Source organism: Clupea harengus, chromosome 4, assembly GCF_900700415.2.
Source record: "Clupea harengus chromosome 4, Ch_v2.0.2, whole genome shotgun sequence".
Lineage (NCBI taxonomy): Eukaryota > Metazoa > Chordata > Actinopteri > Clupeiformes > Clupeidae > Clupea > Clupea harengus.
In genome coordinates, this window is record NC_045155.1 from 10,845,080 (window position 1) to 10,872,848 (window position 27,769).

The 27,769-nt window shown below is 44.7% G+C and overlaps 1 protein-coding gene across 1 annotated transcript in view; it reads left to right on the top strand.

Moving 5' to 3' along the window:
- Positions 1-798: 798 nt before the first annotated feature.
- The window catches only part of LOC105898897 (IQ motif and SEC7 domain-containing protein 2-like), a 64,450-nt gene continuing 37,479 nt past the window's right edge, over positions 799-27,769 (top strand). Inside the window, exon 1 of the mRNA XM_031565518.2 lies at positions 799-3,616. Within this exon, the coding sequence (XP_031421378.1) occupies positions 3,165-3,616 (452 nt within the window). The 5' untranslated portion in view covers positions 799-3,164. The remainder of the gene's footprint in view (positions 3,617-27,769) is intronic.

A 27,769-nucleotide genomic window follows, 5' to 3' on the forward strand; every position in this document is an offset into this window, starting at 1 on the left:
AATTTGTAGGTGATAGTGATAGTTTGATTGAATCGTAGGCTCAAAAACAGTGCTATTAAACTTGAGGACGACATGCCTCAAGTTTTTAAGCTTCCACTGATTTCACTAGTTCGCCCATGCTTGATGGGCGCTGATTATAAGCATGTTTGGCTTGGTAGCTGGCCATTCTCCTGGGGTGCCCACCGTGGAATTCGCGTGTGAGCATGTCCCCTGACACCCCTATGGGTAAGGGCAATGTTAGCTTGGGGATACTAGTTAAAAAGAGGAATATGGGGAGGAGGTGGGAGACTTTGCTATACCGGAGCGCGTGACCGGTGAGGAGGGTTTACATTTCCAAGGGAAAGCGGAAGTTGGGTGATTGATGGCTGTCAGTTATCCTTATGGGCTCCTCCTGAACTTTGTTTAGAAAACATCGTGAAAGTTATACAGAGTCCTTTTTTTCCAAAAATAACGGACATTCACCTGGATTTACAATAACGGCTTCTTTGTGTCCTTCTCAGAAACACACAAATCTAGTAGCCTATACGGCTTTCATCAGTAACTATATTTCCCCCTTTATTAAAATTAGGCTATTATACCCATAGGGATAGTCCTCTAGAATCAAAGGACTTGAATGTTTCTAGGACACTGCGTTTCACTCGAAAGGAACGAATTGCAGGGCAAATCTCTGCTTTCTGCAGAGTCAATGCACCACGCATTTTGCATCTTGAGTTGTTCGGGGGAGAGAGAGGAGGAGGAGAGAGATGTAGGTAGAGAGAGAGAGAGAGAGAGAGAGACTGCATTCATTTCGGCTCTGACCACAGAGCCTTCCCCGGTGAGCTAAGTGTCTGCTGGTTCCAAAATGGCCGACGCATGGGGGATAGTTTCGTTAACATGACCGTTACTTGCCAACCACAGAGTCTGAGATTTTGGGAGGAAAGATAAACCGGTTCCTCTGACACAATAAGCTCAACCGCATGCAGCCATCCTCCTGTTGGAGGAACTTGCGGCTAGCAGAAGCTCTGTAAGCCAGCAAGGGGTAGGAGGAACTGAAGCGCAATTGGACAGTCTGCGGTGCAACAGAATGGCGGAGCGGAGCGGCAGGTGCAGCTGAGTCGCGCAGACACCGTGGGGAAGAGGCAAACTCATTATCGTCAATGCATTTATATCGAAACGAACAAGGACTAGTGCTTTCTGACAATGCATCTTCCTCAATAGACATTGAAGAAGAGGGGGGTAAATATGACCAGCTTTAATTTGCCCAATTTATGTATTTATACTGTTAGTTGCCAAGGGTGAAAGGTTTAATTGCAAGGGATATCGCAAGGGATAATTATAAAGCTGATCTGCGTAAGGATATACATCAATTATGAAAGCTGATTTCAAAGTGTCAGTGAATCGTGTCACTGCGAAAGTTATGGTAGCTATTGGACGTATCAGGTAGCATATCTTGTTACATCCAAATGTAATTCTATTGTGTAGTGGACGGTCGCTGCGTGTCGGTTTGCCTGGACTTAGTAGCCTAGTCTCTGCTCCCTCGTTGTATCCTGCGTTTTTCAGCAGAAGCAGAATTGCACTAAGCTGGATCAATGCACCAGAGACACCTTTGCACTCGTTTGTTACAGAATAATTGTAGATAGTCAAAATTTCACTCTCAGTTGTTGATACACAAGGTGGAATGAAACGAGAGAATAAATGAAAGTACTAGAGAACTGTAGTCTATATAGCGTTACAATATGTTAATACGTGATCAATAATAATTTCCCTGTGTCTTCGCCTTTTTCGCTCTTGCTGCAAAGGGAAACACAACAGTACTAATCCAGGATTTCTTCCCCCATTCCTTAGGACAAAATAGAAATAGAATAGAACAAAACAAGAATAGAAATGTGGACGTTTCAAAGAGGTATGTGCTAAAAAGTAAAAACTGGCTGGTCCATTTGATGCTTAAATCAGAAAAAGAGAGGTTGTGAAAGAGGCCTCCTTCAGCTTTCTGAAGACTCAGCGGTGTTAGTATGCACGTAGCTGGAAGATTAAGTACACATGGACAGAGTGAGGCATGGAAAGTAATGCATTCCTTGGAGCTGGTGTAGGGAATTCATGGAGGAAGAGCCCCAATGCAAACAATGTGGGTGTGGGAAATTAGATGAATACTCAAACACCTATTTAAGGGAATTGAATAGAGAGGCAATGTTCAGAGAGAGAGTGGATGGGGAGTTGAAAGAATGTGGGAGGCAAGAGAGTGAGTGATCGGCGGAGGTGGGTAGCTCGGCATCAGATATCCTCAGACATGCGCAAACCAACCAGCTAATTTGGTATTGCAGTGGATTTTTTGGAGATCAACTTTTGCCCTTGTTCTGCTGTCCTTCCCTTGTCATCACTGTTTCAAGAATGGCTCAGAGGCTTCTTGGAAATGTCCCGAAACCACTTCTCCAAGGAATGACTCACGAAGAGTGGATAGCCGGAAAAAGATATTGCTCTTCCGGGTACATTTGACATTTAACTTCATGTGAAAGAAGTGCTTCTTGAGCCAATAGGGTATAGACAGACATATGCTTTCTGAACTGCCATCTATCCCTCATAGCTACCAGCTGACAGACCTTTGGCAGATATCGCTCGCCATTTTCTCAGACTTTGGTTCCAAGTGTTTAGTGGATACTGCTGTTGAATTGTGAGCCATGGAAGTGATAGCAGACACTCTTTTCTCCCGCCAAACACGTGTGTATGGGCTTGGAATGCACAGACGCGTCTTTTCCCAGCTGTGACCCCCATCCACTCACTCACTGTAGATACCACTTGCCTCTGACCCTAAAAGCGTGGACTTAAATGTGACAAAAGTATAAAGAAAAACGGGTCAGTCACAGACTTTCATATTTTTTCTTCTCCCTAATTAAAGATTTGCATGGGATCTTGTTGTGTGGGTTGTTGCCTCATCAAATATTCATCTCTTTTTGAGTGAGAATTTCTTGTAGACGTAGGAAGGGTACTCCTGTGCCTCAGAGAGACAGAGAGAGAGATAGAGAGAAACAGAAAAAAAAACAGAGAGAGAGCACCTTCTGCCTCTAAACCTCTCCAGCACGCTCCCTCTCCCCCCCACTTACAGAGCGTGTGGGGGGGGGGAGCACCAAATTCAGGGTGAACGTACGTTTTGTTTGTGAGGCGAGCGGAAATCATCTGGGGCATCAGCCATGGATGCTGGAGGTCAGGGCAGCCCCGAGAGCCCGAACCGGGCCGTCGAATACCTCCTGGAGCTCAACAACATCATCGAGAGCCAGCAGAAGCTTCTGGAAACTCAGCGACGGCGCATTGAGGAGCTGGAGGTCCAGCTGGACCGGCTCAGCCAGGAGAACAAGGACCTCAAACTGGAAAGGCAGCCTCGCGTGTCCGACAGCATTGGTTCTGGTCTACTTGTGGGCCACGTCTGCCAACCGCCTCCTGTCCCCATCCATCCCATCCAGGCCCATAACAGTGCGCCCATCCCAGTACCACCGCCACCCCCTCCGCCGGTGCCACAGCGAGACCGCCGGACCCACACCGTCCTGAGCCGGGTGGTGTCGTCTGGACCCATCACTGTAGAGAGGGAGAGACTGGAGCGCAATGACACCTCCAGCACCAGCTCGGCCGCTACTCTCCACAGACAGTGAGTACCCCTCTGGGCTGTTAACTGCATCGGGGCGACTACCTTCTGGGGTGGACCTCCATGGACACAGGGGCTGATTACTGTTATCACAAATCTTAGAGAGTAATTAGAGTAAACAACATGAACAGCAAAAAAAAGCAACATTTAATCACCTGTGTTTAAGGTCTCTTGGTCTGTTGCACTGGTGCATTATAAGATATAACATCATGGTTTTCTGTACACAAGGACAGAAACTTCTCTCACTGGTCTTTTTTTCATATGGCACTTAAGAACAAATCTACTTTAATTTACACATAGCATAGCACAGCACACAGTTTTGACGTTTGGGTATGTTTGTGTTAATTGGAGCAGGCAGTAAGTCAGTGAGGTGGAGTTGTAGAAGGTGACACGTGTAGTAGGCGCAGAGATGTGAAATGCTGATGATAAGCCGCAACATGAGGCAACATCAGCCATTTCCTCCGGATGTGAGTGCAGAAAGAGGGCACCATTTCCAGCAGGAATACTCTTAGCTAACAGTTTCTGCTATTGACTACATTGCAATGGACAAAGGTGTGAGTTTTGTGTATGGACGTGATGTGGCAGAGCGACAGTGACTGTGTGCCAGTGGAATTTCAGGAGTTGCTGCAGAACAAATCGGGAAAAGAAACCAAAACATTCAAACATGAATTGCTGTGCTTGTCTACTCAACACAGCACGTGGTGCAATATTGTGGGATCAGTTTTCTTCACTTTCTGTCTGAAACAGATTAATTGGTATTAAGTGTCTGATTGATTTTTTGGCTGGTGAAAATGTACCACCAAGTCTTGATTTAGAGAGAAAGAGAGCGAGAGAGACAGAGAGAGCAAGAGAAATACAGTGCTTAGGAAAAGGATTGGGGCCATTTTGTGTTAGAGATTTAGTGAGATTTGTATGTAGGAAGATGCTCACATTGTGTAGGAGAGAAAGTTGTGATTAATATGCAGTGGAGAGGAAGACCAGCTCCGTGCTCCTGCTTGTGTGGGAGAGTGACATGGAGATGAAGCATCGAGAAAGACCGTGCAAGTTAAATACCCTGCTCTCTCTCTCCCTCTTCTCTCTCTCTCTCTCTCCTTCTCTTTTCTCTGTCTCGCTCTCCTCCCCTCTCTCCCTCTTTCAGCCTCTCTCTCTCTCTCTCTCTCTCTCTCTCTCGTGGCTCTCTTCTCAAATGGGAAACTAGCTAAATGCCTTGTGTTTGCTCAGATAAATGGAGTGCTTTTCCCTTCTTTCTCCTGGGAGATGTTCTTTTTTCTATCTGGGCGGCTACAGAGATGCTGTGATCCTTCTTATTATCAAACATGTTCCATCTAAGCTCACTCCATAATACTCAAGACGTGCAGCTTTTACTGTGATCCTGGAAGCTGATCGTTTTTTTTGTCTTTCTGTGGATTTCAGAGACATTATGGAGAGCAGGCCTAGATTCTCTGATTAATTGCATCTTTGAGTAGGACAGGAGTTATTTGTTTTGCTGCCACAGCTCAGAGATAAAAAATCCATGCAAATGCAATTAGTCATTTCAACAGCAGGTCTTCCTTCTTTGCCTTGGAACATCTACATTAACCACACACACACACACGCACACACACACACACGCACACACACACACACACACACACACACACACACACACACACACACACACACCACACACACACACACACACACACACACACACACACAAAGACATACATTTACACACATACACAAACAAGCACACACACGAAACTCACGCAAAGACAGTCCTAGTAGCATCGGACACCCAAAAGTGACCCAAATCGGCAAATGCCTTTCATTCAAAAGCTTAACTTTGTGAAGGTTTCAGTGTGTTTCCATGGGATCTTCTTCACCATGTGTGAGAGGGGGAATCTCACTGTGTCTTTTCTTCTTCTTTTGTGGAGTGTTTCCCATTTGATTTCCTGGAGCTCCTGTGCATGTGGCTCCCCCTCGCTCTCTCTCTCTCCCCTCCCACCCATGGAGATGAGCAGATGGCACACCACTGTGGTTCCTTGTTGTTTTTGAGTCACAGGGGGTCGTTTACTCCCCCTCTCTCTTGCAGTTGCTCATCTCTCTCTCTCCACCCCACGCCCTCTCTCTTTAGATCGTTTAATGTATCTCTTTATTGACCTTCTCTCTATCTCTTTCCCTCTCTGCTCTCTCATTCTATCTGTCTCTTACCTTACATCTTTCTTTCCCTCCCTCTCTCTCTCTCTCCCCTTCAATACTAACAGCTATGTATGATGTCCACAGCCTCTTACCATCAGCAATATATCAATTGAAAAGTAAAAAACTAAACAATTGCCAAGCTGATCCACTGAAGTTTTGACGTAGTTATTGGTAAAGCTGGATGTCTGGAACCAAACATGGTGTTGGTATACATATGCTGGTATACAGTGCTAGTATACATATTTATTCCTAAAATGTGTTGCCTCAGATACATAAGATAAATACATTCCTTTACCTTTATGCACCGCACCAGTACCATATAGTATCGGTATCGGTTTTCTTTGGTGGATGGGGTGTGGAGGAGAGATTAGTCCCAGGAATAATTACTGTGACCTGAGTTTAATTACACTTGTCCACAGTAGGTGGCAATTACTGCCATGAATATGATCCAAATGAGTAATACACCCTCACTGTCAAAGAGTGAGCGATACAGTTATGGTAACGCTTTAATAGAACATAAATCAGGGGACTTGGATGTCATGTCGATCGGGACTCCCTATACCCTGACCAAATTGATTCTGAACTATTAATCAAACTCATCTCGGCCCCCATCCACCCGGTTCCTCCAGCTCTGACTATAGAATCAGTGATACAGTATTAGCAACCTCTTTTACTGTCCTCTGCCTTCTCATCCATGTCTGTCATTCCTCTGATATCCATTTAGCCAAGTCTGCCCTCACCTAATAAAAAGGAAATCCACATATTATTTCCATTTGTAATGTAGGGTTCGTAATGGCTGTTTTCCCCCCAATAAAATAAGAAGGAATTTTAAGATATTATGGGGCTTGTGAAGGATGATAGTCATATTGTCTCTTTCTAATCCTGTATTACACATCTGGCTGTGTTACTACAAAGGATTCCTCTAATTACTTATAACAAAATGATCTGTCATGCCTTTGTCAAGCACAAGATATACGAGTGGCGTCAATGGTTTAAGATGCCATTATAATAACTTTTCATTTCCTCTTCAATATTCATTCTTAAACAGATTATGCATCTCCCACGTGGGCTATTAAGGTATTATTCCTCATATAGAGCAAGCATACAGTCCCTCCCCATACTGTAGTGAAGCTTCTAAAAATAAATGTTCATATTCTCAAGTCACACTTGAGTACAAAGTGACATTCATTTGACCTTACTTTCCACTTCAATGTTTTCCCTTGTATATTACTTTTATATGTTTGTGCATTGTAAAATAAATCATCTTTTGCTGTAAATAACTTCTCCTGTCTGTCTGTCTGTCTGTCTTTCTCTCTCTTTCTATCTCTGTTTCTGTCTATTCCTCCGTTTGTAAATGTCTTTCCTGTTCAACCCATAGGCCAGATGGAGACTCCAGCAAGGGCAGGTCTGTACCCTCTTCGTTTTCTTCCTGCTCTTACGAACCTGTTCTATATATCAGACACTGCCCATGACAGCAACTTATAGGGAAGGTTTATTGGATCATGACTGGAATTAGCCAGCACTGGAGTTGAGTTCTGCCTCTGGAAATGTATGGGATTATATGGGTCAATAAGAATGCATTATGTCCTTGCCATTGATTTCGCTCATGACCTATCCAGGAATGGTGGGATATTAAACCGAAGATGAGACAGAGGAAGTAAGGGTTGAGTGTGTGTGATGAAATGAAAGAGTGTATGTGTGTGTGAATTCAAAGAGATTGTAGGCATGTTTATTTTCTCTTTCTTTCTCAGCCTTAGGTTTGATACCTGATTGTGGCTTTTGATGACATGTTAGCTAATTATGCATTGTTGAAAGGCCTTCAAGATGTCAGTGTTTCTGATATGGGTAGGTGGCTGCTTTGATTGTCAAAGTGCATAATTAAACGAGTTAGTCAGACGCGCTTAATCTGCAGTGTATGACATGTCAGACTTCTTTCAGGCACTTTGATTGTACACTCTCCACCTGCCCCCCACCCACAACCCCCACCCCCCACCGCCCCAGCTCCCCTCACACACACCCTCCAGCCTTATGATTGAAATCTATATCTTAGACACAGTCCAGAGTGATGACTGTTTTAAAACTTCCATGATAGCTTAGATAGAAATGAACCAGAATCCTGAAGGATAAATGATGTGTTGTCATGGTAACACCTTAGATGAAATCTATTGCGAAAAAAAAAGCAAATAAATAAATAAATTGCTTGTTGTGTAACAGCAACAGGGTGCATCATATTTGTGGCGCTTCACCGGTTATGATTTTATAAATGCATTTCTGGCAACTCATTTGTGCAGGGCTTGTCATTGCACTGATGTCATGCCGTACAGCAGTCTGAAGGACAAGGTTGCGCACACCATGGTGAAGGATAAGGACATAAAATGACCCCAATAAAGGACCACAGAATGGGTGCTAGACAACCACCCTGGCAGATAATCTCTTCTCATTTTAATTTCCCCACCGTCTATTACTGTTTTCTATAATGCAAATTGAATTGTCCACTTACCAATGATATTACAAAGACACTGTAATAAATAGGATCATTATTTGGGCCCTGTAGTGCAGCTTGCATTATGCTAGTGCTCAATTATTAACGCTGAATCCTGTAATGAAAGGTCACGTTGATTAATGAAATCAGCACACTGCTCGATTCTTACTCCAACCTTATTCCCCAAGTTAAAAAAAAAAAAAAAAACACAAGCTCGGCCGCTATGTGTGGCACTCAGGGTTCTCCCCGTAGGTTTTTCCTCCACATTTAAAATAGCTCTTTCAGGCTGGTTGCCAGTCGGCCGCCCGAAGCTTTTGTTCCACTGCTGTGTTTAAGTACCTGAGAGGCTTATTCTGTTTCGAGGCGTAGTACTAATCCACCTCAGGGTCCGTGCCTGAGCCTAACGTTGCATACTGGCCTACACCAAGGCTGTTTCATCCTAGCGTAGTGTGTTTGTGTGTATGGGTGTGTGTTTGAGTGTATGGATGTGTGTTTGTGAGTGTGTGTGTGTGTGTGTGTGTGTGTGTGTGTGTTTGTGTGAATTAATTGGAGTTGTAGGCTATTTCTTTTGGGCATGCTGTTCACATTGCAGCGCAGTTGCTTTCTAATATCGGACTGCTTGATGTTTTGATGGTAAAACTAAAATGGTTGACTTTAATATTAAACTGTGTTGTCTGCCAGAAAATGCTTAGTCTCTGGCAATTTTCGCTTTGAATGACTTGGAAAGACTCCTGGCTAGTTTGTTTAACATTGGAATCTAAGGACTTTGGGGTGATATTGACTTATGCTGACCCATACTTCTTACATGTGTGGCTTCATATAGCTTACTGTTACAGGACTAAATTAGCAACAGCAGGGATAGGAATAGTGTTGTGATAAATGAGTTCCCCTAGTCTTGACCTACAGAAAAGCTCCCAGTTCTCTCTCTGACTTTCTCTCGTTCTCTCATTCTCTCTGGCCATCTGAGAATGTGAGGCAAAGAGACAGTGGGCAAAGAGGGAACGTGACCCTTGGAGAGAAGGAGAGGACATGTTCCTCAGAGTTCTCTCTCAATCAGCTGTGTGTGTGTGTCTCCGAAAACACCACAGTCTAACATCAATCGCTCCAGTTACTGCGGCAACTGCCCTCCTCATCTTGTGCTGTTGCCCTTAACAACTAAGTCAGTAGCTCCTCTCTTTTTCTGTCTCTCTCTCTCTCTCAGCATACCACATAACACGTTCCTCTTTAACCTCTGGATACACTGTGTGAAACGGCTTTCGCGTTGGGATATCAGGGTGAAAGAAATGCTTGCAGCACGTTCACATGAACATGGTTTTCCAGTGGCGGGGACGAGAATGGTGCAGTGCAGTGCAGTGCAGTGTTCTGACTGAATTGGGTAATGAGAGCATTACAGCTTACAGATGAACGGTGCATATGTTCACACGAAAACCTCTTTTCACTGCGATCGTTTCGTCTAAGTAGTTTTAACAATGTTATGCAATAATTAATTTCAGCTTGGGAGGGTTACTTGCCACAGGAACTTTTTTTTCCAGGGTAATCTTTTTTTTTTTTTTTTTGGCAGATTAGATGAGCTCAGTCATGCGTTCATGTCAGGAAATCAGGTTTATTACAGACCATGCCGTGTGCATTTCCTGATCTGAATATTTATGACAGGGGGAGGCTGAGAGACCTGGTTTGGTGTAATGTGATGCAAGGGGCCTCTGAGAGGGTTTATGTCAGAGTTAAATGAAATAATCGTAGGTGAAATTGGCAGCACGGCCGAGCTGTTTTGATATTTTCCCCCGGCGTCATTTGACATTGTGTGCCTCACTGACACATTGAAGTTTTTTTTTTTGTTCCCCTTTTTCAATTTTTTTTGTAGTGAAATGAGATTGACAGGGCTCAGTCACGCTCCTGAGTGCTGGCCCCGGACGACCATGTCGTGCTCACGCCTCTCCGGCAGATTCCGTCAGACCCAGGGCTGTAGCCAGACTGTTCTGCTGTGTCTCTTTTTGTTCATCAAACTCTGGGGAGAAAGAGCCAGGGCCAGGGGAGGAGGGGAAGGGTTTGGGGGTGGGGGGTGGCTTTAATTACCCAACTGAACTCAGATGACTGGTGCTGACCCGGGTTTATTGAGCGCTCGGCCGAACAGGGTGGACACAAGCACCGACTAGGAGGCTCTCGAGTCATGTTTTAATGACTCACTCACATTGGATGGGGGGGGGAGCCCCTCTCCCCCAATTATTTGTAATTATAATTGAAGAATGATGTAATATTGGTGGAATAATGCAAGTGGACGCAAAAACTCAGCGCTGACCGAAGAGGCCAAGTAATGAGCAGATTCTACAGTGTCCGCGCTCACGCCCATAACCTGGTGGGCGCACAGAAATAGACATGCACACTCATACAAACTCTCTTTCTCTCCCTCTTTCTCTCCCTCTTGCGTGCGTGCGTGTGTGTGTGTGTGTGTGTGTGCGTGTGTGTGTGCCTCACCAGAAGAATGGTTGCTATGGGAATGTGGTGAGTTATCACAAGTGCTTACGTATGTGAAGATCAGTGTGGGTGAGGGAGAGAAAAAAGGGTAGAGAGAAAAACAGAAAGAGAGAGAAAGAGAGAGAAAGAGGGAGGGAGGGAGGAAGAAAAAGGGTAGAGAGGAAAACTGGAGAGGGATTGGTAGACTAAGGGGGAGTGGGGGAAAGATAAGGAAAGAAAGGAGAGAGAGAGAATAGTGAGACAGAGATATATATATATATATAGAGAGAGAGAGAGAGAGAGAGAGAGAGAGAGAGAGAGGATGAAATGCAGAATGGCAGGCATGGGCGAATGGGATCACAGATGAGTATGATTAAAATGGCTGATTAGCCAAAGATGAAGGATGTTGGGGTGTGTGTGTGTGGGTGGGGGGGGGGCGCATGTGGGGTCGTGTGTGTGTGTGTGTGTGTGAGAAAAACGTGTGGAAGTGATGTGTGAAATGTGGTGCGGCTGCAGCTGCAGCTGCTGTGCCAATAAAGCATTGGGGATATGACAGCGCCTCTAATTGACTGCACCGTGCTTCGACTGCTCCTGCTGCTGCTGCTGCTGCTGCTGCTGCTGCTGCTGCTGCTCCTGAGCAGGGCAGGGCTGAGCCGTTCTCCCTCTGTCCATCTCAGTCACACAGCCCTCTTCCCCCTTCCTCCTCCTCCTCCTCTCCATCTTCCTCATCCACTTTATCCCCGTCACCATGACCCCAAACTGCCTGCTTGCTGTACAATTTAATTTTATTCGCTTCCTCTTTTTTTCATACCCGTAGAACTTTTCTAGACTATGCTACTTGAAAGTAATTAATGACTGTATTTATAAACAGTAGCTGGGTGAAGATGTGTGCTGTGTGCAAACAGACTTCTTCGCACCTCTGGCTCTCTGCATGACCTAAAACTGTCTGCCTACTGTTGGATTTAACTTGTTTTAATTGTTTTCTACCAGTTGAGGTGAATATGGTGTTTTAACACAGAATCGTTTATGCTTTAATCTCTAAATAGTTACAGAGAGAAATAGCTCATTGTGTGGAATGGATCCCGGAGTTTTGCGCATCTTTTACCATGACTTTAAAACAGCCATTCTTTACGAATGTATATATATTTTAGTCTGAAAAAAACTCCATTATATCCTAAAGTCATGTGAAGATTTATGGTCTGCCTTGCTTTTGTTGATTATTACTTGCTGTGTCAAAAAAGACTTCCATCCTGTGTGAAAAAGATCATGTATCATACATGTAAGTACACTATGATTTCTGAACACAGTTCGGCACAACTTGTACTTAAAATCTCATACAATGTTTTTTTTCGGAATCTTACATGCTTCTTAACCATACCGATAACCATACCGACGGTTGAGTTACGTGTTCCTCACACGGTCTTCCTCAGGTTCCGCCGCTTTCTGCGTCACATCGGAGCTGCCCACTCTACAGTTTCTCTCATTTACCACACTGTGCCACACCATTCGTTTTCTAGAAGCTGGTGGAATGTGACTGTGGCTTGCTCTTCTAAATCAACTCAGTGGGAAAAATAGCTGACTGTGGCTGTCACCTGTACACTCCTTTGAATTTTTGCCGGGGACTTTGATCAACACATGATGAATTTTTCTGGGTCACGTTGGACTTGTGTGTTGTTAGGAGCCCACAGATGCGTGCCCTCAGTACCTGATAGTTTTGTTATATCATCCTATCTTTTTTTTTTAAGAGAACACTTTCTATTTCCCACTTTAATCGTAGACGTGGGATTTGCGGCACTGACAAAGACAACAAAGCCCAATCTGTCGTACTGACTAACCGAGCCAGACAGAGGTCATAGATAAAGGCATTGGGAACGCATAACAGAAGCAGCAGTGTATTTCATCATCCCTGCTAACACAGGGCCCCTTCACGCAAAGCTAGAGAGCTAGAGATGCATGAGGGTACACTGTTATGTACAGTTTTGTCCCCTTGCCAAAGAACCTTCATCCATCATTGCATTTTATTGACAGCAACCTCTAACTGCTGAATATCTAGACAGGCCTTTTGCATTGTATTTAAGACTCTTATCGAAACCTGGGTCTCTCTTTAACCTTTGTAATATGCTGGTAAGGGCTGGTCCACCTCCCACTATTGCTTGATTTTTTTTTTCAGTGAGGGATCTTCTGGCAGTGATCAAAGTGAGAGCTGCCAGCAGCGCCAGCAAAACAACAAAAAAAACAAATCGGTTATGCAAGTGCTGGGCAAGGAGTTATGAGATAGGAGCCATCTCGTATCTACAGTCCACGTATCCACAAGAGAGTCTTCTGATGAGCCCCACACTCAAAAGCCCAGTGGCAGCAGCATGTGGAGCAGCAGTGGAAGCCGTGGACTTGGCCTGAGCTGAGCGGAGTGGAGCGGAGCCGAGCGTGCAGTGTCCTCTGTGAGATTCACCGGCCCCTCAAGTCATCTGTCCCTGTCTGAGGGCTGGATGATGTCATTTCATAGCCTCCCCAAGACACACACTCACTGTATTTATAATCTGGACACATTAGCACAGAAGGGTCTCGCAGAGGACACTGGATTTTTATTTTCCCTTTTTATTACTATCTCTTGTGTTTTGGTCTTGGTTTAATAATGCGTGCTCCAATGGCATCAGCCTGAGTAAGGCATGACGCCTTTCATTTTATTTACACTATAGGTCTCCAGTTGATGGGATTCTTTCGTCTACCTGACTGTTGCTCCAACTTTAAATACAATTTATATAGATTGTTATGTAATCGTATGTATCAGTTACTGGCGCTGATTTTGTACATATGCATACGTATATCTAACTTACATAAGCTTCAGTTTGCGTACATTGCTTTAAATCCTTATCAATGGCCATGTGAGATGAGGGAGGTTGTAGGTAGTGGTTCAGTGCTATCTTTAGTGGGATAAAGAGCGTGGAGCTCAAAACCTCACGTTTGTGTGGTGAGGTTCAACTCGTTTGGCTCCTCGGCGGAGCGCCCGTTGCGGACTGAGATGTTCTCCCAGCCTACACAGTTCCCCACATCTCTATCTTCTGCTGTGACCTTAACAGCCCACATACATTAAACCACCATGCTATGCATTTCACCTGCCTTAACCACAACGGTAGCATTTATGCTATAAGGTGTTCCCAATACTAACATTTGATTTGGCTGTTATTTGTAAATGGTATAATCATCACAGTGTGAGAACAGGGGTTCGGGGTAGCAGTGTTAAGCTCCGTCTCTCTCTCCCGGTGTGTGTGTGTGTGTGTGTGTGTGTGTGTGTTTGTGTGTGTGTGTGTGTGTGTGTGTGTGTGTGTGTGTGTGTGTGTGTGTGTGTGTGTGTGTGTGTGTGTGTGTGTGTGTGTGTTGGGCTCTGGCTGCAGGCTCTGGCTGATTTATGATAGAGGGGGAGCTGACGACTTGCTGTGTGTTGCCAAGCAGCTGGTGCATTGTGTTATGTGGGTGAGGTGGTAGTATTATTAGATGCCTCTTACGGGTGCTGCTTTGTGAGGAAGGAGGACAGTTACTGAGGTACCCCCCCTCCTCCCTCAAGCGTCATGCCTGTGGGTGTGAATGATTGGAGTGGGTTTTTGTGCGTGTGTGTGAGAGAGAGAAAGAGAGACAGAGGTCACCCGTTTGAATCACAGGTCTCATTTTGAACATGTTTTGGTGTTTTAATATACGGACCTTTTGTGAGCGGAAGGATCTGCTGATATCATCTTAAAAAGAAGCGTGCGGTGCTCGCGCCGGCCAAAAACGTGTCACAGGAAGAAGAATTATGTGGAGAGGGTAAAGGATGAGTAATGAAGACGTATGGGAGCGTTCAATCACGAAGGCCCTTATGTTTAGCATTCATGTCTGTATGCGTAAAAACTGAGCACCTTGTCCGTGAAATATTGCATTGCCAAATTGCCAAGCAAAAGGCTCTTCTAATAAAAAGTGGATCCAGAAAGAAATTTGTTTAGAATTGAGAAGAGCTCAGACACTAACCAATCCATGGAAAATGAAGAAATGAATGAGTGAAGAAATATGGCTCTGAGAGGCTCTGCTATACAACAAGGGGAAACATTGAATATGTGCGCTAAACATTCATCCAGTAAACTTAAAGCATTTAGCTTATACAAAATGTGTACTGAAACAATTTCATCGTCATTTCAATGGTATTAGGGAGAGAAAAACGGCCCCAGAAATGTAGCACATAGATCCCAGCCCCCATGTTGAGCCACTACATGCACAACTTATTCCCTTCTATCTCCTTTCTTGGATCACAGTTCTCCATCTTTTATGCATTTCATCTCTCCCTCACTTTTTCATCATGTATTTTCCCCACCTCTTTCTCCCTTTCTCTTGCCCTCATATTTTTCATCCATTCTATCTCTCTCTCTCTCTCTCTCTATCTATCTCTCTCTCTCCTCTGGTTTTAGTCCCCCCTCCCTCAGTGTTTGTCTCTGCTCTGGCTGTTGGTCTTGTTGGGTCTCTGCTCTCAGTGTTGGCAGGCCTGCATGCGGCTGCTTGAAAGGGCACAGAGCGCAGTGCAGAGGATGCTTCAATGTCATTCGTCTGCTCTAGTTTTTTATTTTATTTTTTTCTTCTTCAAATAAATAAATAAGAACTGTAGCCAAGGCAACTGTAACTATCTGTCACACTAAGGGTGTTTTGAAACGTGCTGAGTTGATTATTTTGTCGGTGTTGAATTTTTTAACCTTCAGCTGTCCAAACCCTAATTAAAAAAAAGGCAATCCACTGTAGGTTGTAGGTTCAGATGTCACAGTTGTAACAGAACTCAGGTGTAACCACTGCATGTTATTTTTTAATAGATAGGATGAGCTATTGAGTACTCCCGTGAGGATGGCTACTTGGTTTGTTCGGTGTGACATTATTAGGCTCTCCCTGAGAACAGCTAAACAATAGAGGTCGCTGTTGCTCAACTACGTTATTGCTTTTAGCTTCCCTGCTAAGAACAGAAAAACACACTGACCTTCATGTTGGAGCATGCTGTCCATGCCACATCCGTGGGTGTTTGGCACCGACTCCGTGTTACAATGGTCTGGATGGTCAGATTTATATTCACTGAAAGAGACAAGCGTTCTGGACCTCAGTTTGGTTTTCAGGTACAACTTTAGCCACAAGCACTGTCTGAATGGCCATAGCTGAGTAATTCTGAATGTACAGATTCAACTCTCTTCAGCCCAGCTGAACAGCCATAATGAAATTTGATTTGTGTGAATCATTGCCCTTGAATCATTTTAATGGATACCACGTAGTTCTGCTTCAAAAACACATGGAACATTCTAACGTTCAGTATGCATGCAAATCTGACATTCTATATGTTCTTTTACGGTATTTTCACTCAAATAGCAAACCCACAGTGCATGAATCAGTCTCATTCTCTGAACCATATTTTTTAGCCCCACGTGTTAAAGTACAGTATGGCCTGCCATTGTTATCTGCTTGACACCGCGTCAGTGATCAGCGAGTGTCTGCTTCTCACACTCATTGACCCCGTTGACTTTTGAGAATGAATTGGGAAACGTGCCGCCTCACTGCGACCAGTGCTGGGCGGTCTCTAGGACTGCACATCCTGGCTCGGGTGATCAGTTTGCTTTAGTGAATGCCTCCGAGGGTTTCCTTCAAGTTGGAGTCTCTCCACTGACACCACTTTTGAAATGCTAACAAGACTAACGATGAATATTTTATAAGGGCCCATCATCTTTAATCAGTATGTGATGTAGATGAAATCAGTGGTTAAATAGTCACTGTAGGAAGTGAGAGGTCTCTGTGTAGCACAGTTCTAGAAAAAGGGCTTGAAACCTCCATTTAGGACCTCAAAGTACTGTCTTGTATTGTAGTATGGGGCTATTTGCCTCGGGGCGGCTTGGCTACCATGTTAGTAGGAAGTTGTGTTTTGAGAAGCCCTGTGGAGGCGCCATCTTTTAGATCATTCTTGCAATTTAGATGTTATTGATGTGCGCGAGATCTCTGTTTAAAATGAAAGAGGGTCTAGACAGGGTGGCAAGACTGGAGCTGTTCTGGCGGAGCTGTATGGCATGGGTGCTTACTGCACTGCTGATCCAGCATTTAGGAGGAGAGCTCGGGTCGATCTCATCGACGTTCTTCGCGTGCCTCATCTCTGCTCTCCTCTCCCTCCTCCTTAACCACCTCCGCCTCCTCCTCCCTCTCTCTCCCCTTCCCTCTCTCTCCAGCCCTCCCTCCGCTACACCCCCCACACCTACCCCATGTGACACGTGCTATTGCTACAGCTAATTCTCCTGCCGCTGTTAATGTTGCTGCTGCTGCTATTGCTAGAGTGTTTGTACTGTATGCGTGTGGCTGTCTTTGTTGTCTGTTTTCTTTTTGTTTCTTTCTTGACTTTATTTTTTCTCTCTTTCTCTCTTTGTGTCTATTTCTATCTTTCTCTCTTTCTCTCTCTCTCTCTCTTTCGCTCTCTCTCCTCTTTCTCTCTGTCAGGTCACCACCTAATTCCGCCTGTACTACTACTACTACTCCTTCTACTACTCGTTGCAATCCTACTACCACCACAGCTACTTCTACTGCTCCTTCTCCTCCTCCTTCTGCTACTACTACCTCCCTCCACACCAGTCTGACCGCTAACAGCCACTCGACCCACCATCAGTACTGCTGCCCATCGCGGCTTCTTCTGCCCAAGCCGCCATGCGCCCTCTCCCCCGCCAGGCCCTCGGAGCAGGCAAGGTAAGGGGCCTGAGTCCTGTGTAGGAACCCTCAGTCCTCCACCCCCCACCCCCCACCCTTCTTCACCCCCCTTCTTTTCTTAAAGTCTCACGTCCACCCACTGTTAAACCGCAACACGCGTTACTCTGTTAGTGCATCAGAAGAATCAGGTGGGCTAGGTAAAGGTTTGACAAAAAAACTCCATTTCCCATCATCCCCCACTGTTCTGGCATGCATGTTTACTGGCTTATGCTGGAGTGCTAGTCCCACCCATTATTTTCCCCTCGTGCCATGCTCAGTTCTGCTGGGACACTCTGAACCACCTACCTCATCAAACAGTCTTTTAATAGAGCCATTCAACGCTTTCAACCAACCCAGCTAAACCTGTTATTAGTGCACGTTTATGATAGGGTTTTGGATCACAATGTCTCTTATACGCCACAGCCCTTTGATAATACGGGACTGCACTGATGCCTGTAATGTTTAGCTTTAGCTCATTTGACGTTGCATCCTGTGCATACAACTCCCACAATTCCTTGTAGTTAGTCTATCCTAGAGCCTTTATATATAAAATGTAATTGTTGTATACCATTCACTGACTATTTAAATTATCAGTGGGATGTAGTTTTACTCTCAAATGGAATTCCACACACTGAGAAGGCACTGGAGCCCTTATGTAGAAGAAATTGAGTTCAATTTGGGGATTTTTCTTTTTAATCAAAGCCAGTATACCAACTGGGTTTGTTTAACAGTAATGCTATACCTTGACATCTTTAAAAAAGGAGAATTTCTCTGAAAACCTACAACTAAATCGAGCCTAGATCAAAACCTTTTTGGACCTAATCAGCTTCCGTCCCTTGAAATTCAGGCTTGTTCACTTTTTACCTTTCTATGAATTGTAGGTGTCTGACACAGAAGTAGATCCATTCTGTGACCTCAATTCAATTACTCCCATAGACATAGACATTTATATGGCTGTGATTACTCCTGCCATTCAGTTCCCCAGAGCACAATTACTCAAAGCGCATCTAACTAACGGCGCCAGGATTATATATGTGCCAACGACACATTCACGCTCTCCTTCTCGTGCAGTTCCTCCCACACACCCTTGCACTTATACGCGCACACAGACACACACACAAGTACACATTCACATAGATACACGTTCACACACACACACACACACACACACACACACACACACACACACACACACACACACACACACACACACACACACACACACACACATTCTAGTATTTTCCATTCTGAGGCCAATCTGAACATCACTCTGTGTTCCTGCTGCCCTGTGTTTGATAATTGCTTGCTTGCTGTGTACCTTTCATGTGTCCTCCTTTGTGTCCCCTTGTCCTACCTACCCATTTTAACCACTGAGCCTTATATACCTGTTTCTGTCTCGTGTTTTTAAGAGGTCAGGCATAAAGTCTGACCAACACTAATACAGACTTGAAGTCAGAGAAATTTGGATTGCATGACAAATATTGAAGGAATATTGATGGCATGTGTAGATTTGTAGCCCCCCCCCCCCCCCTTAGAGTTGTACACAGTGAGAGGTTACATTTAGCAAATGCTCCAAGACTGACATCTAGTGGGCATTAAGGGAAAACAAGTTAGTTCACTGGCTCCTTTAGCTTGCAGCTACTTGTATTTGAGGACAGAATTTATTAAGAATGTTAAAGTTTGGGAAATAGCTGAAGCAATGAGTTTTTCTACTTTAAACACAGTCAATGTTTGGTCATTTTTCAACTAATTTTAAGGCACCTAGAGTAAGACTACAGTAGATAGAGCCAGTGTAAAAATCCACTGACAGCTACATCGGGGTTTCTTTTAATCAAGTTAGAGCCCAAGCCATCTAAGCTGACAGCAATATTATACATTTAAAGGTAAAGTATGACAGTGTCATGTAACCTATGCTCTCCTGATGGTTTGCAACCAACCATGTCTGTCTGTCTCTCTCTCCCTCCTGCATTTCTGTCTCTTCTGCTGTCCTCTGTCTCTCTGTCTGTCTCTCTATTTCACCCTCTGCCTCTCTGTCTCTTTGCATCTGTGCTGCTGTCTCCCCCATAGAGAGGAGGACGATGATGACATCGCCCATCAGTTCTGTTGCCCTGCCTCTGAGTGCAGCAGCCCCTCCTCTAGGTAACCAGCAGATCAGTCGCCCCACGCCTGTGCCACCCCGACCCCCCACCCCGTCCTCTCTCTCTCTCTCACCTCGCTCCCACCCCCTCCTCGCTCCTCATCACGGCTCCTCTTCTCCTCTACTGTGCTGAGAAAGGCCGACAGCTCCCGTCACGAGCAATGTCTCTGTCCGCAGACACCCACGCTAAAATGGCAAACTGTGGGACTCTGTGACTTTCTATGGAACCAGCCACAGTCTTTGCTGGGGCTGTTGGACGATGCAAAGACTGGCCCGGATGCTAAGAGAGCCGCCCTAACCCACCACCGCCTCCTTTTTGCACTAGCATGTCACCTGCAACTTTGCCCCTCCCCCTTGTTAAACAAACAAACAAACAAACAAACAAATAAACAATTAAAAGAATGAAATTGCGACAAAAAAAAAAAAAGGAAACAAATGAGGACAAAATCGACTGCACCAGGAATCAGAGACTGTGTATGGTTCAGAGAGAAAGAATTGAGCGGAGAAGAAAACGAAACGGAAATGGAAAGGGCCTCCTCTTCTCCAACGCCTCCTCCTGTGGTGTTGTCTCCAGGCCCCTGGGTTGTTTCCCTGTCTCGACACACTCCACACACACACATGCCTTTGACTCCCGCAGTCTGGTCTGCTCTGATGCTCCCTGCTGAATAACACACTTTGTTGCATTTTTGTTTTCACTCGGTGTTACTGCGTCTCCTCTTTTCTCTAGAGAGTGTAGGGAAGTGCTGAAACGTGTTGAATCATTCATTGCATATGCCAAATTCTATGTCAGGAAATCATAGATTAGAAGTCAGTTTTAACGAAAACTTGAAGAATTAGGGTATTTTTGTGAATGTATTAGAAAGGGATATTTTATTTTCAAAAGAGAGATTAGAAGCTTTGTGTTGACTTAAGTAAGTATGAAATGGCACCCAAACTGAGTTTGTCTTGAGAAGGCCCACACATATGAACACGTTTGAACAAGGTAAACATATGCAATATCTCGATGAAGCATTATATAGTGGCAAACCTGACAAGATACGGTTTACAATCACAAGGTTTACGGCTGTAAAAGTGACAAGATGGATGCATCCTATGTACCTATGTATCTACTGGTTCTATCTAAAGCCATACTTAAATGCAAAATAACGACAACCAGCATCCTCTTTCGCTACCTCTCCCCATCCTCTTGAGTTTCTCCCTGTTTCCTTTTCCTCCTCTGTCCCCCATCCTGTTGTTCCTGCTTTTCATTTGGAGCTCTCTCCCTCTCTTCCCCCGGGACTGTGCGCTCATAATTTTAGTAGGCCAGCTGTGAACCGTGTATGTATTAGACTCTGCCAACCTCCAATCTGTCCTTGACTGCAGTAGGAACATCAAGCGTTTGCCTCCGCCCTTGTACATACAGTAACTCATGGTCAGGTCCTCATGACGAGGCCTCCAGAGAACACGGTCCTAGTGTGTGTTGTAGCACCACATGTTGTGTTCATACCAACAGGATGTGTATGTTGTTTTTCAGTTTAGTGCATCAGCATATTGTAAATAGTGCAGACTTGCAGTGGGACATGATCCAGTTGACTGATCGCAACCTGAGGCATCTATAGGCTTATGATGACTGTGCCATTCTGTGTTCTAGATGATGGAAGCACCCCCATCCCCTTTACACCCATGGAAACTGTGCTAATTTCAAACGAAAATAAGTGCGCCTTTCACAGAAACGTATAAAGACAAAAACTGTTTACAAATAGGGGACGGGTGCTCGGTGAAATCATGTAGGTGACGCTTGATAAATGTCGAAGGGGATGAGATCCTCTACAAAGCTTCAGGCGATACCACTTGTTGCAATAGTGTGACAACAGCTCATCGTTTCTAGATCCTTATGATTTGCTCTCAAAGAAGATGTGGATACTTATATTATAGGTGTTGTAGTCTCATGTGTTCCTCACCTCAGGATATCATCAAGTCCAAACCAGTTCTGTTTTTGAAAAACGTTTGGTAACTTTGTGAAGTTCAATGTATTTTATTTATTTATTTATTTGTTTATTTATGTCTGTCAGAGAATGTTTTTTTTAGATGGTATGAGCATCAGATGTAATTATACCTCTCTGTTATTCCTGAGTCAGGTATGGGTGCTACAAACGTATGTTTTCAACATGGGTGGAAAGATGAATGCACATACAGTATATACACACTAATGCACTCACACACTCTCTCTCTCTCTCTCTCTCTAACACACAGATACACACACAGATTTGCATACATACATACATACATACATACATACATACATACATACATACTCACAGACATGCATACACAGGAAGGTAAGATGAACTGATTGTTAAGTGTTCATCATTGATCATGATTTTGCTGAGATGCAGCAGAATCACTGTTGGGGAGACGCCAAAATAACGGATACCAATAAAATGACTCAAAACATCATCGGAAGTTATTACACTATCATAGATACAACAGCTGATTGCTTGTGGACTTTTATAAAGTGATGAAATGACATAATAACATTTATTAGGCCAACGTAACGGTACAACTATAAAGCAGAAGGCGGACATCACGTTATAAGGAGAGTTCTGGTTGGATTTGGGATGGATATAGCGGGATGCACAAATGAATGATACGAAGGTAAAGATGAGAATATACAGAGTGAGTTTCCTCTGCTCTGCTGCATGTTTTTAGAAGCATTGATATTCCAAATCATTCACTGTAGTAACTTTGAAATTTGATATTTTCTTTGTTAATGTTCTGTTTGGTTCTGCCACATTTTGGAATCTCGGAAATTAATAATGAAATGGTGCTTGAGTAATCACCCAGGCCAAACACTAGTAGGCTAATAACTGCGCTCGGTATATGGAGCCGGGCCGCAGGAAGCAGAACACGCAGGGTCTGTTTGCTTCTTCTTCCTCTGGGGCCTACTTCTCGTGCCCAGGGGCCCATCGCTCTGCCCCGGCGAGAGACACTGCGCTGTTTTTATGCCAGAGCAAGCGGTTCTGACAGCTGCCCGGGCCAGCATCTGCGCTCTCATACTCATATCTACCAGATGCACTCTCTCTCGCCGTGTCTCTGACATGCCGGGGTGGCTGCTGCCGTTTGGATACGCTCCGCTCCGCCGGCTCTCCCCTCGCTGTGTGTTCTTTGAAACCCGCCTCAAATCTCCTACGGTTCGGACAGGAGTCTTGCCGTGTTTATTTTTTTGTAACCCCCCCCCCCCCCCTCCCCAACCCTATGCCCCCCCCTCTGAATGAAATGAGGCTCCAAAATGTTATGATTATAAAACAGACTTCAATGAGAAAAGATCTATAAGGAACGGTGGTCATCATGCCTGATGTATTTACATGTAAATCCCAACACCCCCCCTCCTTCCCCACGCACCCCTCTCTGAGACCCCACTCCGTCATGTCAATGTTCAGCGCTTTTAAACTGAAGGGGATAAATGTGATGAGTCATTGAGGAAGAGAACTCTCTCTTCTTTTTTCTTCTTCTTCTCTGGTGCCACTCTCCCTCAACCCCCTCCTCCCTCCAACTACTCCGGCATCCTGTAAATATTCAGCTTTCATGCTCCTGCTTACTTTTGCTTCGGAGGAGGGATCTTTGCTGTATAGCAATGAATGATATTGGTTATTATATTATATATAAAAAGACCTATAAAAGAATATAATTTACTGGAATATGTGAGAATGTTACTGATGGTGACGCTGATGATGTAATTGAATAAAAGCTCTAATGTTTCAGATGAAAAATGCCTTATTGTATACTGTACTATTAACTATTACCTACTGTAATTACATGATGTAATTTGTCATTTGTGTGTGTGTGTGTGTGTGTGTGTGTGTGTGTGTGTTCGTGTGTGTGTTTGTGTGTGTGTTTATTCACATACATGACTGATCATGTAAGTACAAGTGCGTAATGACATGGATGAGATTGTGTGTGTGTGTGTGTGTGTGTGTGTGTGTGTGTGTGTGTGTGTCTCTCTACTCATGTATACGGGTTTGTGTGTGTAACCTGAGCTTATGAACGTATTTGTGACAGCAGGCACGTGCGTTAGGGCTCGCTGCTCCTCGGAAAGACAAGGTCAAGGGAAGAGATAATTTGATTAAAGTCTTAGCGAGCGAGAGCAGCACAAGATGGAGAGAGTGTCAGAGGAGGGGAGGAGGAGGAGGAGGAGGAGGAAGGGGAGGAGGGGCAGATGACATGGGGGAAAATAGAGCTTAGTTACTGTCACAGAGGACATGGAAACACAGGTGACGAGCACCCGTGCCACATTATGGATGTACCCCACCTCATTTCCTACCTGCTCAATGCCTGCATCAGCACAGGAGGCCGGGACTGTGAGCTGAGCTACGACTCTAGCTAACCTTAGTGTAGCATCTGTGGAATGTTTTACTCTGTGACTCAGTTCTGTATTGTGCTAATCATGGCAGTGGAGTTGTAATTAGACTGATAAATATAGGAGCTTCCTGTGTGCTATTGGTGTTGGGTTAGTGCTTAGCTGATTAGAAGAAATGCAACGTGTTGTCATCATTGTCATGAAGGATTCTGAATTCGGATCAGGCAGAGGAACTTACATTATTGTCCTTGTCCTTCAGTGATCATTAAAAATAGCTCTGTTAATAGATTTCTTGGACGCCGAGCTGGACAGTGTCCACAAAGTGGCTTTAAGAATTTTTTTTTATAGTTAAGAACCCTTTATGGGTAGCACACATTTTTCACCGAGGCTGTTGTGTTGAATCAGCACTTGAAGATGGAGTTGCTGTCTCAGATCTGCAGTCTGCCCTCATGGAAGCGGCTCGCGCATTCTTCATTTGTTGTGGTGCAGTTGTCAAAGCTCAGAGGCCCGCGGACAGCAGAAGTAGAGACTCTGTGAAGTTTGACGGGCAAATGTGGATGGTCAAATTTTGATGTGGGCGCCGAACTGAGTCCTGCTGTGAGGCGACTGCTGACTGCTGGCCTGGGGGATTTGAACGCTTCCTTATTGAAACTGAGGCAGGGAGAGTCCAGCCACGCCATGGTCGTCCTGATATAAACCCTGACTGCCACTGCATTCCCTGACTGATGGGTCACCGCCTCAACTATCACGTGTCCTTAAAACTGTTCAGTTACATTTTGTGCTTGGATTTGTATATGAATCAAAATCGAATGCCCTTTTAGAGCAAGTCTAAGCTGACAGCTTAGACAGCACAGCTTCCTGAGGAAGAAACCTCCCACAGACACAACTCTAGGCAGTATACACATGCCCAAAGCCTGGACCACACTATGTGAATTGGAATCGCAAAGAGCTTGAACTCATAATTGTCTGTTTGTCCTCATTGCTGTGACATGGTCTCTCCTTTGGGCTGAGGGATCTGGTTATGTTTGTTCCGCAATGTGTCCAGATGTATGGCCTCTTTTCTGCCACCGCTTTGCTTGGACGTGGTACCGCAGGTAGGGACTGGATATAACCACCTCTCTTTCACCCTGTGCTCTCCTACTCAGTCTTAAACCTGCCCCTGCCTACTCTCTCAGCTTACATATATGTAGGTCTATGTAGCCTGTATTTCCGCATGCACATATACTCAGTGTATTTCATTAGCATTGCATACGCAGCTATCTCGCTCGCTATTGTTTATGATTGCTAGTGGGAGTTAACATTGCAAATATAAACTAAACTAAATACACTAAAGGTGCAGATCAGCAACTATAAATGCAACAGCATATGCCAAGCCCCCTTTTTCAGTACTGACACTATTGGGTTTCCAATACAACTTCATGTGATATTTATACTTCAGTCAGGATGTTGCTAAGATATGCTGTTTTACAGGGGAAAAGGGTCTGGTCAATGTGTCAGCTCAATGTAGATTAAAGAAGAAGATTCTGTTTGGCCCAATATACTGCAGTTTTACCATGATGCTCTTTCGGCTGCAGAATGCAGTCTGAAAACAAATGTATGCCGATGCATATCCGTGATCCTTCCAGCATCCACATTTTCTGTCAACACAGCATCTCTTGTCGTCCACAGTCTTGCGTCCTCGTGATGTAAACAGTGGGCACCAGTTAGATGCAACCCAGTTCAGTCTGCTGCAATCTGGCCGGAGCCTGTCTCCACTCTCACAGCTTCTATTTCGAGCAGAGGCCCATGCATGACAGAAGGGGGGGTGGGGTGGGGGTATATGCGATCTGCTCTCTGTCTGTCTATTTTTACATGTGTGTGTGTGTGTGCGTTTGTGTGTGTGTGTGTGTGTGTGTGTGCGTTTGTGTGTGTGACGTGTGCCTGATTGTTGACGATGAAGCCTGCTGGTAGGAGCAGGGGCCCAGCTAGCCATCAGGATGCCTCCTTCGCTCACCCCGCATGCCCAGGGAGCTGCTCTGAGATTGGGCTCTGGCCATCCGAGACACTGAGAGGCAGATGGAGCAGTGGCTGGGAGTGCTGTTGGAGAGAGAAAGAGAGAGAGAGAGAGAGAGAGCTTTATATGTGTTCATTTTCTAGTGAGATAGCTGAGAGTGCTAGCTGGGTGAAAAATGTGTTGCTGGAACTTCAAAATGCAGAATGGTCTTTGGCAATAGGGATGGGGAGTCAGACAGGGATGGGGAGTCAGAGCGACACATGCCAACACAAGGAGAAAGGGACTGGGAGAGAGTGAGAGAGGGGAAGAGAGAGACAGCACAGTGGGGGTCCAGTGTTTGAAAATATATATAAAAAACAATGAAGCGCTGCACATGATGAAAGAAAGGAACTAAACGGGGAGAGATCGCAGCAGGGGTTGTCTCCGGATATGGTCATTACTGTTTGTGAATATATAGAAACAGAAATTAGGAGACCAACCGCCGAGAAACAACACATATTGGGAGAGAGAGGAAGCAAGGAGTGAGAGAGATGTAGCGAGCGTGTGAGAGAAGTAAATATTGTAGGAGAAGCTCAAGACAAACTTGTAACTGTGGAAAAACACTGCATTCTACATTCAGTAGATACAGTATTGTTTCAATTTTTTAATTGGCCAAGAGGTATTCATATTCCCCATGTCAGCAAAACAGGATTAAAGAAACTGTATGGAATCCACAGACCCCAGTTATGATTCAGGGGAAAGCCCATCTGTGAAATTGTACCTATAATGAATGCTTTGAAACAGAGTTTGCAGGCCTTATTATCCTGATGGATCTACTGTGTAGTTGAGGGTTATGAAAGAGAAAAAAAGACTGATGGGAACGTGGGGGGCTGTATGTAATGGGTTTGCTCATAGTAACAGTAAATACAATATGCTATATTTCTTGCACAAAATAAACCTGCCTCCTGTTTTAAGAAGGTCTTTTATTCATAAATGGCATCATTAATTGATTGTTATTAGATATTTAAATGGTGAAATACTATTGTGCAGATAATATTCGATAATTGTCTTTATGAAATATATCATTTTATGAAGGACCTACTGGAGAGGCAAATGTTTCATATTATGAAGCACATGGACAGTGAAATAAGATAGCTGACTCTGCAAAATAATTTGCTGAAAGTGTCAGCAGATGTGTCTATTTCCCCCATATCCTGTGCAAAAATTCTAAATTATTCACCTTGGCAAATTCCTATCTAATAGGAACGCTTCTTGCCATAAATCACTCAGGTATTTTGTACTGAAAAATGTGCAGGGTGCTAAGAAAATGATGTCATGCAAAACTGTGTGCGCTGTAAGTTTGACCGCCTTGCTGCACCTGCTGCTTACAGTGTTACTACAGTGAGTGGAGTGTCACCTGTGCTTACGGCAAGAATAATACCGGCAGGCTGCATTTCTGAGTCGAGGCACATGTGTTTATCCTGAGAGAATGTGTGCCCTGCACGTGTATGAAAGAGAGTGAGGGAGAGAGAAGGAGAGGGAGAAGGAGGGAGCGAGGGAGGCTACGGGTGTGTGGTGAGGAGTGAATAAGTGCACACGTGGAAGAGGACTGTCAAGAATGCAGTCTTGCAGCTCCTCTGAGACAGCGAGGGAGAGGGGGAACGACGCAAGAGGGGGGAGTGAGGGAGGAAAGGAGGAGAGGAGAGGAGGCAAAGACGGGGATTTAGATTGAGGGAGAGAGTGAGAGAGAGGGGTTTGTTTGTTATCTAGGCTCTCCTGCCTGAATGGGACTGCTGTTTGGAGGCGCTACGGTAAGCACCCATTCATTCTTCTGATGCCACACACACACACACACACACAGTGTTCCTTCTGGGGAA